At 33.7% G+C, this 12,049-nt stretch overlaps 2 protein-coding genes across 3 annotated transcripts; both read left to right on the forward strand.

Annotated features, from left to right (window-relative positions):
* Positions 1-1,378: 1,378 nt before the first annotated feature.
* Positions 1,379-3,932, forward strand: LOC125211894 (ER membrane protein, putative (DUF962)). The gene is made up of 4 exons (XM_048111855.2): positions 1,379-1,807; positions 3,360-3,422; positions 3,501-3,572; positions 3,667-3,932. The coding sequence occupies exons 1-4, from the start codon at positions 1,469-1,471 to the stop codon at positions 3,781-3,783; spliced, it is 591 nt and encodes a 196-aa protein (XP_047967812.1). The 5' UTR covers positions 1,379-1,468; the 3' UTR covers positions 3,784-3,932.
* Positions 3,933-8,938: 5,006 nt separating this feature from the next.
* Positions 8,939-10,659, forward strand: LOC125212089 (NAC domain-containing protein 100-like). 2 transcript variants are annotated; one of them, XM_048112131.2, is made up of 3 exons: positions 8,939-9,353; positions 9,452-9,720; positions 9,769-10,659. In XM_048112131.2, exons 1-3 carry the CDS (start codon positions 9,167-9,169, stop codon positions 10,207-10,209), a joined length of 897 nt encoding a protein of 298 aa, XP_047968088.1. In that variant the 5' UTR covers positions 8,939-9,166; the 3' UTR covers positions 10,210-10,659. The 2 variants fall into 2 exon arrangements, with proteins under 2 accessions (XP_047968088.1, XP_047968089.1); XM_048112132.2 differs by having other exon boundaries at positions 8,942-9,353; positions 9,799-10,659.
* Positions 10,660-12,049: the final 1,390 nt, after the last annotated feature.

Raw genomic sequence — 12,049 nt, forward strand, 5'->3', positions numbered from 1 at the left:
CTAATTTTCTAACTTGTAGTATTGATATCATTTCGAAATTAATTCTTGATATCTACTTGGCAAGGATAAAAATATCCATCACGCAAAATGGGTTGAAAGTCTACTAGGCTAAGATAAAAATATCCATCACGCAAAATGGGTTGAAAGTCTACTAGGCTAAGATAACTTTGTTAGCGTATGGACGTAGCCCAGTTTTGGGTAAACCACATTAATTTTGGAGTACTATATTTTTTATCAATTAAATGTTGGTATCATGGAGCATTCCATGATTCCATTTGTAAGAGGGGAGATTTGTTGAGAAATCGACATTAAAATCTTTAATTTGAAGAGAATAACGGTTGTGCTCTTCTTCAACCACTTGGACCTATATTTTGAAGGGATATTCTCAACAATCCAATACTCATAACATTTAAATGAGGATCATAAGTTGTGATCTCAGCGTGTATTCACAACTTAAAATTAAACACTTCAATTTGAATTTCTCTTCTTCACCTATTTGTATTTTGTACCTACATTTATGAGGAACCTTTTCAACAACTCAATTACAAGACATTCAAGTGAGAGTCCTTTAAATATAGACTCACAATTTAAACACTTCAATTCGAAGAAAACAAACCAATTAAAATTTTCAATTCAAAATTTTCTTCTTCAACTAATTAGAAGGGCTAACAAATTGTGTGAATTGGTTAGCTATCAGTTCAACCCAATATCGACCCATCGGACAACTCAATAACTTCGTGCATGTTCGTGCAGATAATCATGTCTTGTAAAAAAATGACAGTCATACCGTTAAAGATAGTAAGCTACTAAAAATTTAGCTTGACAAGACATGACCAGAACATGATATTACACGAATAAAATATGATATTTCACGATAAAATATGCTATTGAAACTAAATAGTAAAAGTAGAGTTCTCTATTTAATTAATAAAAATAATAGATTTATTTCTTAATGGATAACTTAAATCCAACCATAATCCAACCTGATATCGGGTTCTTATTCGATCAATCCTATAAGGATTGAAACCAAAAAATACGTTTTCGTGTCAAATTAACTTTATGCATATTCGTGTCATATTACTGTATCAGTTATCGAGTGAAAAAATTGTCAGTCCATGATGTCCTCGACAACCCAATGCCAAAATATTCAAATGTGAGTCAAAAGTGGGAGAAAAAAAATTCTCCATAGTTGACAAAGCATCAAAGTGAGTTCTAACTATTCATACAATCTCAATTGCAAAAATAGCCGCATATGTTTATAAGAATGTATATTACGATAAAGATTGTTTTAACTTTAGGAAACCTAGTTTTTATCTTCATTTTTTTTTCAAATAAACGTTTTTCAAGAAAATAAACAAATAGCGCTCCGCATAGAGCAATAGACCATAGAAATCAACGGCATCCCAATCAACATGTTATTAAATCAATTTCTGATTGCAGAAAAGAGAGAAAGAAGCAAACTTTGGAGATGGGCATGTTTGATTTGGAGGAGCAGTTTAGTTTCTACGGAGCTTACCACAACAACCCCATCAACATAGCTCTGCACATGGTCTTTGTTTGGCCAATTCTCTTCACAGCTCTGCTTCTTTTGAATTTCACACCGCCTTTATTCTCTCAATCCCCAATTCTTTTGCTGGGCCAGAGTTTCTTGGTCCTCAATTACGGCTTCTTGTCCACTCTTATCTATGCTCTGTATTATGTGAGTTTGGACAAAAAAGCTGGTTCTTTGGCTGCTTTCCTGTGTTTCCTGTGTTGGGCTGGAAGCAGTTTTCTCGGTCATCGCCTCGGCTTTGCTTTGGCTTGGAAGGTAATTTCCTCGAATTTGGATCCTATTATTGCTTCCAATTGATTTGTTATGCTTGTGGAAAGTGGGAATAAGTTATTGAGAAAAGGGGTTAGGGTTTGACTTTGAATATGAGATGGTATTTGAGTTTTGGCTGAAGGTTGTTGAGAGATAAAAATACAATCTTGATTGATAGAAAAGGATATGAAGTTAATTCAGTTGGTACCACTTGTTAGTTATTGGTATGTGGAAACTGGAAATATGTTATTGAGAAAAGGGATTAGGGTTTTACTTTGAATATGAGATGATATTTGAGTTTTGGCTGAAGATAGTTGAAAGATAAAAATGCAATCTTGATTGATAGAAAAGGATCAGTTGGTATTACTTGTTAGTAATTGGCTCTTAATTTGGTCTTTTATTTTGTTAATCTAAATTCTTACTAATTTACTATGGCTTTTCAATATGCAGCAATTTGGATAATTTCTGTTGAGTTCTTATCATTGGGTGCAGTACTTAATCTGCTTAAACAAAATGTGATGCCTTTCATTTGGTTTCCAGCATTCGCCTCTTCGAGCAATTATAGAAAGCTAAAAGATTACTGGCAGTGTTTATTGTTAAGTGGCACCTTTAAGAAGATAAATCTAACCGATTAATAACATTTGGCCGTTTGTGTTTATAACTTTATATACTTCTCTGTGCTGAGTTCTAAGTATGATGCTGAACAGATAGGATCTGTAATTATTAATCTCTTGTTTTCATGTCATGGATTTGGAATGATTTAGTTAGTCTGTGTATTAACTTGTCATTACTGCATTCTATAAATATGTGACGGGCATTGGTAAGATGTTACCCCCAAGTTGATCTGCCACATCATTTCCTAGTTTTGTCGAAGAGATTTGATAGCAATGATACCGCATACCTGTAATAAATGTTGTGGAATAGGCATTTTTGGTCTCTTGACTATGAGGGCCTTATTGGTAGCATTTTTTAGTCACGTATGTCGCAACTAGGGGTGACAATTTTAACTTGAAAAATCCTTTTAGCCATCATCTCACCTCTTCTAGTTTATCGATAAGAGTCATTAAATGCAAAAGATATAAATAAAAACAATTTTTTTTTGACTTATGTGTCAAGAGTGATTTTCCACTACATTACTGCTGTTGCTGCTTACACTGAAACATGACCTTGACTGTAAATCTTTGCTATGCCCACGTGCCAAAATAACTTTCATCAATGCTTTCTCGACGTTTCTTTCACATATTTTTCCAGTTCCCTGCAATTTACTATACTAATGAAAGTCTTAAAGACATTCAATCAGTTGTTTAGGTTATTACAAGGTTAATCCCTTGTCGTGTTATTCTTCTCCATGATAGGGGGCTCTTTAGAAGGTCTACTCGGATTTGCAAGAAAGAGACTGCAATATTTAGAAATTGCTAGACTAACGACTCTTCTGTGTGCAACATGCCTCTTTTATGATATGAAAATTTGTGCCCTTCTATGATAAAAAGAATTGTGATAGGCTCTTAATCTATATGGGAGGCTGAGTTTCGTGCTGATTCTTGCATCGTTTGAGCAGGTGGTTCTGGCATCTCAGCTACTCTGCTGGACCGGACAGTTCATAGGGCATGGCGTGTTTGAGGTGAGTTGAGATTAATCGTCGTGCTTTTTAGTATCTTGAGCTAGGAGATAATATAATATATGGCACGGGTTTCTGCAGAAGCGAGCGCCTGCACTGTTGGACAACCTCGCCCAAGCATTCCTCATGGCACCATTCTTTGTACTGCTAGAGGTATGTGAATATCTATCACCACCAGATAATCACATTGCATAAATTGTCAATTATAAAAAAATTAAAATGATGATGTTTTGTTGAATGGTGATAGGCTTTGCAGCATGCATTCGGTTATGAGCCTTGCCCGGGCTTTCACGCTAGAGTCCAGGCGAGAGTCGATGCTGAAATCAGGGCTTGGAAGGAATCCAAAAATAAGAAAATTTCTTAGGCTTGATTTGCTTGATCCAACATATTTATATTTCTATCCAGAAATATGGTGATTTCTAATCTCACATACTGAAAATATGACCAAAGTATGTGTATGTATTTATGTCAGACACACCCAATAATTTGATATGTTGTGCTTTAGCTATTAAATTGTGCCCCTAATGATAAATAAATTAAGTTAATACTAATATACTATCCATTTCATGAGGCTTTTGACTGAAAATTCTGAAGGAAGATAGAATCAATTTAGATGTTTTCCCTATGAGTGTTTGTATTAAATAAATTGGTTATTTAGTCATGACATCACGCTACAGTTACCTACCCTACTAATTCTCATTGGTCAACTATATAAACTCAAAATTCTATCAAAAATGTTTTATCACCACACTGAATTCTTGAGCTTGATGCCTATAAATATAATGGATGAAAGGGAGAATAGTCAAAAGGCAAAAGCATTAGTTTCAGTTTAGAAAACCATGTATATAGGCCGGCATATAGTATATTAGTACTTTATTAGCATACTAGCATGGCATATCTATTAGTAGATGCTTATTATAGTCTTTTAATTAATACCTACTATGTTAATACTATTACTGCTATCCAAGCTACCAAAATAATTGGGAAGTGAATTATTTTTTGAGTTGACCGTCTTAAAAAAAAAATTACAGTAACTTGCATTTTTTTGCAATCTTGACAGACTATTGGCAAAAAATCACAAACCAACTTTTAGCCCTACGGAGTAGTTTAATTATAATTACAATAGTCCAATATTTTTACTATGAGATTTTATCCAATGTGTACGTGTACATTCAAATACATCTATCTTAACGTGAAATTTTGCATAAATAGAAGAATTAAAATTCCCCCTTTTCTCCAATTTTAATACTCCGTCTGTCCGTGAAAAGTATGAACTTTCTAATTTGGGAAACTCATTTCTCTCTAATGAGGTGTGACTCATTCTCCACTAACCATACTTTAAAAACTTTTTATATTCCATCCCTTTCTTATTTTTCCAGTTATTCATTAAAATATGTGCCGAACTAAATGTTCATACTTTTCAGGAATAGAGGGAGTATCATATCTTGATTATGTTTTTGAATCCAAGTTCAAAAGAAGTGGGTGCAAATGAAAGCAACTTCTAAAAGTTGAGTATAAGTTAAAACTTATGCGTGAAATGAAACTATTGAATAATTGGGATTTTTCAGCATCATAAGGAACATTTGAAATGCCAAGGCCACTCTACCCAAAAAGTCGACAATCAATTTAAACCTCGTTAGTCCACTCTAAATCTATATTACTTATACAAATAGAATTAATATGTGTTCGTGCGCCTTTAAAAGAAAATGACGGGTCTCAACATTTCATCATTTTCAAATAGTATTGCATCCCTCTCTACGAATACAAAGAAATTTCTGTAATCATACAATTTTAAATCCCTTTGTCCGGCAATAAAAATCTCATTTTTTATATTTTTTGTCTGTTCGTCAATATGAATTTTATCTATATAAGAATACAAGTAGACACACTTTCTCTTTTTCAACCCATATTTAATTATAGTGTTTCTTAAAATTTATGCTGAGAAGAAATGGGACACTTAATGGTATACAAAGGAAACATACATTACGAGTGATGTGTGATCCATATACAAGTATATATTATTATTACGATTAGTAATGTGTGATCCATATACAAGTATATATTATTATTTTTATGGAATATTAATACTCCATCCTAGCCCGACGACAGAGTAATGTGAAGATAAATCATTGTTTAATATGCTATTATCAAGATTCGAACCAATAACTTTGTACTCAATTATCTCATTGGAAACAATATGAGCTACCGGGCATCTCCAATTCTAACAAAAAAAATGAAGATAAGTAGATAACTCAAGGTGTATAATCCATATGTTATGAACAATTGGACACGATACTACTCCAAATTAGTAAGATATAACTACGACAATTACAAAATTCCTTAAATTGATAATGAGAAAACGTCAATGACATAAATCTTAATTTATTAATAGCCAAAAGGTGGTTTTGTATCATCCACACAGATTCACTAATATATTAGTCATGAAGCCACGTATTTATATACAATCATACTATAGTACTATTACTATATACCTATGCTAATTTAATAATTGGTCACATAACTTGACAACATACAGAAAATAATGAAAAGATGATCTCAAAGTTTGTGACCCAAAGTTAGGCAGAACAATAAAATAGTCAATGATTGAACTTTGCTAATAAAAATATGAGTATTCAAGAAAATCCTAAAGCGAATCGTAGAAGAATTTCTTAAAAATTGACCAATGCATTATTCTATAAATCATAGTCGGCTTATTGGCGAATCAAGCGATGCCACATGGACCTGTCGCTTTTCGTGGTACATGCTGGAACAAAAGAAACATGGCCCACTTAATTGGCTTAATCCAATAATTAGTGGTCAACTCTTGGGTTAATTGGGTTTAATTCTCTGGTTTGGTTATGTTCGTGGCCAATTATTATTTGAATTAGGCGGTGAAAGATTTTTTTTATTGATTTAATGTGGCGGCAGTGTCAATTTTTCGATAAGTTGATGATTTGGATTTTTGACTTTGTTATTAGAGTTTTGAACGTGCATTATATTATAAACTTAAATAGGAGTATAAAATTTGATCTGATCGTATCGATCTACCATGTGTCACACGCTTAATCATTGAATAAATTTTACTAAAAAAAAAATGCAAGTCCATACTTTTGAGAAAGATAGGTGTGTGGTACCGCTCTTATTTTGAGTTCATAGTGTTTTTGTAAATTAATTATTTGGAGTATCTAAGGAATAAGGATCTACCAATAAATATGTTGATTTAGTTTTTTTTTATAGAGATGTGATATTTAATGCAATTACAATGAAATATAGTTGATGTGAATATGTTGATCACAGTGAATTTAGTTCTGTTTTCTGATCGTAATAAATAATTAGATGATAACAAGAATTTCTTATATACAAATCATCACTTATTTATATTATTCATCATTTTCGTTCCATAGTAGTGGAAATATTTCTTTTCGGCACGAAATTTAAGAAAAAATGTGTTAAGTGGGTTAGGTAAAGAAAGAATAAAATACTTCATCCGTTCCATAGTAATAGAGTCATTTTTCAATTTTGGTACGCTCCATAGTAATAGAGTCATTTCCCCTTTTAGTAAAAGTCAACACGATTTTCCACATCTACTTTACTGTCTCTTACTTTTTTCTCTCTTCATCTCTCTATCTTTTTTCATTTTTCACTTTATTCTCCCTTTACTTAACCACCTAACATAATTTTTCTTAATCTCCATGCTGAAAAGAAATGTCTCAATTACTATGGAATGGAGGGAGTTATAAATGAAAAAGGTAGAGAAATGAAGAGAGAATAAAGTAAGAAAGAGGAAAAAACAAGTGAGAAGAAATGTGCTAACTTTTACTATGGAATGGAGGGACCGAGGGAGTACATGTTCATATAGCTATAGCCTATATGTTGATAAGATATCCAGATATTAGTACTACATATACTCAATCACATGCATGAGTTTGTAATAAGGAAACTTTATTCTTGATATATGTTTCATCATGATGAATTCAGATAACCCAAAGGTTATCATTAATTGATGGAGTAGTATTTTACCATTAACATACCTAAAACGTTTGTATTAAAAATTTAAAACAGTACACCTTAATTATTAGAAATCAAATCAAATCAAACAAGCTAAAGAGTCGTGGTTCTCAAAATGAAAGCAAACAGTCATACACTGTAGACTCATTTAAGTTGAATGGATTACAACTGTTTGTTCATGATAAGTGTGACCTAAATATTACTCCAGCATTGAGTATTCCAATCATAATATACTATATTGCATACCGAACTTGAGAAACATGCTATATTAGAGCACCCGCTATAGTGCACAACAGTGAAAAAGTTTGCATTGTGAAACCATAGTGAGGAATTGATGGCTAAGCTTTCATGTTAATATCAGGTCCATGAGTACGGATATCCAATTGTCAATCATCTAATTAATTATTTGTATGAGTGTTAAAATATATGATGTCCATTAATCATTTAAATAAGCCGTTGCTTCGCTTCAATACACAAAATATTATACTGGAATTAAATTCTAGCTTTCCATAAAATAGATTTGTAGTTACAACTTACAAGAATGTAATTTGATGTTAGATTGCAATATGAACATGCATTTAAATTGTCAACTTAGCACTATATCACATAGTTGATGTACTCTACAAACACCATTCATTGTTATCCCAACGAATCACATAATTATTTATCTAATCCAAGTTGGGTTGAATAATAAAAAAAATCCAAGTTGGGTTGACATCACTCGATTGCTTTTCATTCTAACTAATTCACCCAAATCAAGCTGTATTCTGATCCAGATGTCGAAGTTATGAAATTTTGTCTATAATTTGCTCATTAATAAAATAGAGAGTTGAATGCTAATTTAAGAAGCAAGAAAGTACGATTTAACACCCCATCATTTGACTTTGTTACAGTTTACATCTATTATGTGAATACTAACAATAACCGATTTATATTCATAAACAGAACCTACTAAGTTTTTTTTTTCTATTTCAAAATTTATGCAAATTATCAAAAAATATCATTGACTCTTATCTACTCGATGTCTTAAAAGTTATGAATATAATTGAGTCTTCTAGATAAAATATTACTCCAATCGTAGGATTGCGCCTGAAAGGTTATGGCAATGGCCGCCACGAGTGGAGGTACATATATGACTCCCAATAATTTTGAAATTTTTATGGTAATTTTTATTAGGATACTTTCATTACACGAAATTGAAATTGGAATTAGAATTCTTTGTCCACAATCTTTGTTTGGAAAAAATGATGTATGGAATTGAATTCGAAGAAATTAATATGCATTGTGTATGCAGCGTGTGTATATGTATGTGTGTACAATGTGTAGTGTGTATCGTGTGAAGTGCTCAATTTTATTATTATTTGGAATTCTAATTATCTACTTTTGATATAAAATTCAAATTGTGTAACTGAGAGAAATTGAAGTTGTAATTTAATTCGGAAGCTAAATATTTCGTAGTACTATTTGGAGTTGCTTAGACAAAACGTTTGTTTAATTCCCCCTTAAGCCTATATATTCAACGGGCTTAAGCTCATCATGCTGTTTCCTTCCTTCCAATTCCATAGCTTCTTTCTACCTGAATTCTGTTTCTCCCATTCCTCTTTCTCCTTCGCTTCCTCTGCTTGCTTCTTCGATTCATTTCATACAAATTCTCAACTGTTTTCCTTTGATCGCAGAATTTTGATTAAGCTCATCCAAATTGTTACAGAGGCTGAAAATCCCCTGTTTCGTTGCTTTTGATGGAAAACAGTTTTGGAATCGTTAAAAGTGATGAATTGATAGACCTCCCTCCCGGATTTCGATTCCACCCCACCGATGAAGAGCTGATCACTCATTATCTCTGCAGAAAGGCCATCGACGGAAGCTTCTCCGCCATAGCCATCGGTGAGGTTGATATGAACAAGGTTGAGCCCTGGGAATTGCCTTGTGAGTTTTTTTCCCCAATTTTTTTTGCCTTTTTTAGAAAACATTTATTTGTTGCTTGCTTGCGTTATTCAATTTGTGGTGGTGGTGGTGATGATTAGGGAGAGCGAAATTGGGGGAAAAGGAGTGGTACTTTTTCTGTATGAGGGACAAGAAATACCCGACCGGGCTGCGGACGAACAGAGCCACCGCCGCCGGCTACTGGAAAGCCACCGGAAAAGATAAACAGATTTTTCGCGGGAAAATCCTAATCGGGATGAAGAAAACCCTAGTTTTCTACCGCGGGAGAGCTCCCAAGGGCCACAAATCCGATTGGGTGTGCCACGAATACAGATTGGAAGGCAATTTCACTCTCGACAAATCAACCAAGGTGAATTAAACAATTTAATTTGATGAATTGAAAGGAAATTTGAAAAAGAAAAAAACGGCTTTCTCGATTTGTGTGCAGAACGATTGGGTGATCAGCAGGGTGTTTCAAAAGGCGAGTGGAGGGAAAAAGGTCCATATTTCCGGTCTGGTTAGGATGGGCTCCGCCGCCGCCGCGCTGATGGAGACGGAATCTGGCCACGTGCACTGCTTCTCCAATGCCGATGTTGTTCGTGCTCCGATCAACGATGATTTTTCCATTCCCTCCTCGATTCCGTGGGGGCAGTTGGCCTCGGTTCCGGTGCCCGATCCGGCGATTCTCCGGCAATTTCTCGCGAGCTATGGACACAACGTGTCGCAGGAGACTGCGTTGAGTGCTGAGAACTCCTCCGGCGTCTCGAATCTCGACACCGGGAAGAGGCCGTTTGAGGAACAGGATAGTGCAGTTGAGCCTCAGGATTTGGAATGCATTTGGAGTTACTCATCACTTTAGATTTAACAAATTAATGGATCATATTATTGGTTTTAGGGCAAAGGGTTGATCTTGTTCCATCGTCTGGGACGTTCCGTGTCGGTAATTACCATTAGTATCCATCGTTTCATTTTTTAGAATAAAATGGCCTGTAAAAATTTATGACGATCGAAATATTGACACGACAATTGAAATTACACGTCAATTATCCAAAATTACACATCATCGACAAGTAATTTCGGTTGTCACGTCTATATTCCGATAGCTATAAATTTTTCATGTGCCATTTTATTCCTAAAAATAAAACGGGAAATACCAAAAATCAACAAACATAAAGAAGAAGAAGTAATGTTCTAGTTTAGTACTCCGTACTACTATAGTCTTGATTTTGTGTAAATTGTTTGGATTGAATATTCGTATAGTGGGAATGATTCCAAAGTCACATCATGAATATATGATCCCTATCATATCTGTAGTCAGCATATTTTAACTGATCCAAATTTGATTTTGGATTAAAAAACTATAATGTGGGGGCTTAAGTCAATTTCTTAAACCCTATATGGTGCTCTACGGCTCTACCTCACTAAGGTCAAATTTTCTATTTGATTTGGTGATTAAAATAATTAATGTAGTTGTTTATTTTCTTCGGTATACAATAATTTATTAATATAAGTACATCCCTATACCCATTAGCTTTAATATAAATAATCACAAAATCAAAACTAGGATGTATAGAGGATCTTTTATCTTGTTTTATTTGAGGGCCATTCTATGAATGTTCATATTTATATGCACACACAAATGATGTGTAAACACCTCCCTCGTAGGATGAGACATTTGATCAAACGATTTAAAATTGATGTATATTCAAAATCATGATTAATTATCCAATCTTTAGGTAAGGATGACTGAGTCATTGTTATTTATAGTTGCGAACCATATCCTCAAATACTATAAAACACTATAACACATCAAATTCTAAAGCTTAAAGATCAAATATTTTTTGGAATGGGTTGATTAGTTGAATGACAACCTTAGCTAAATGATCATAATTTTTAAAAATTTAGAGTCGAAATAATAACCATACAATAAATATTCAAAACTAGGTACGAAGCACGTGTTATTGCGCAAACTAGTACAAAATGTCCAAGTGCTAAATTGGCCCAACACAAGTATTCCACTTTTGATTAATATCACTCTCTACATCAACGTTATGTTAATTTTTTAAGAAATGGACCAGACTTTTGATATCAACACAATAATAGTATATCATAAATTGAGTTTATTTCCAAATATAAACCGCATCCACTCTTTTATTGAGGATAGTTGCACTGGTAATCGAAAACCATACAAATAATTCGTATAATTTTTGTTAAAATTTACGATGTCTGTTTAGCTTTTTTTGGACGTAAGAATTCAGTATCGAAAACATGCATTGGCCTTCTCTAAATTTGAAAACGACATCAAATAATAAGTACTCCATTTTAGATTGGCCCTCAAATACTTTGTATAAGTATCATGAATGTGACAATAATAGAAAGGGGGGAAACTTTGGTAGTAACACTTTTCTTAAATGCTACTCCAACATTAAGACGTGGATGGAAAAAACAGAACTCGTGAAGTTGGACACAATAAATAAAGTTTGTCATTGGAGTTGAAGGAAAGACGTAGCGTGACTACTATCGTGATAGACAAAAATCGGAAGTGAGCATACACCCCAAAGTTTGATTTAAGACGGAGTTGTAGCACCGTGAAATCGGCAACAACTCCAAGTACTCCCTCCGTCCCACAAAAGATGTCACACTTGTGGGACGGCATGAGATTTTATGAGGTTTTAGTTTGTGTGTTAAATGGAGAGAGA

This window comes from Salvia hispanica, chromosome 3 (genome assembly GCF_029641045.1).
Source record: "Salvia hispanica isolate PSC_SH4W2 chromosome 3, Shi_PSC_v1, whole genome shotgun sequence".
In the NCBI taxonomy this organism is placed as follows: domain Eukaryota; kingdom Viridiplantae; phylum Streptophyta; class Magnoliopsida; order Lamiales; family Lamiaceae; genus Salvia; species Salvia hispanica.

Coding starts and splice junctions, on each gene's coding strand:
- LOC125212089 (XM_048112131.2), top strand. CDS start 9,167: ATGGAAAACAGTTTTGGAATCGTTAAAAGTGATGAATTGATAGACCTC. Junction 9,354..9,451: donor TGAGCCCTGGGAATTGCCTT/GTGAGTTTTTTT, acceptor GGTGATGATTAG/GGAGAGCGAAATTGGGGGAA. Junction 9,721..9,768: donor CTCTCGACAAATCAACCAAG/GTGAATTAAACA, acceptor AATTTGAAAAAG/AAAAAAACGGCTTTCTCGAT.
- LOC125211894 (XM_048111855.2), top strand. CDS start 1,469: ATGGGCATGTTTGATTTGGAGGAGCAGTTTAGTTTCTACGGAGCTTAC. Junction 3,423..3,500: donor TAGGGCATGGCGTGTTTGAG/GTGAGTTGAGAT, acceptor GGGTTTCTGCAG/AAGCGAGCGCCTGCACTGTT. Junction 3,573..3,666: donor CATTCTTTGTACTGCTAGAG/GTATGTGAATAT, acceptor GAATGGTGATAG/GCTTTGCAGCATGCATTCGG.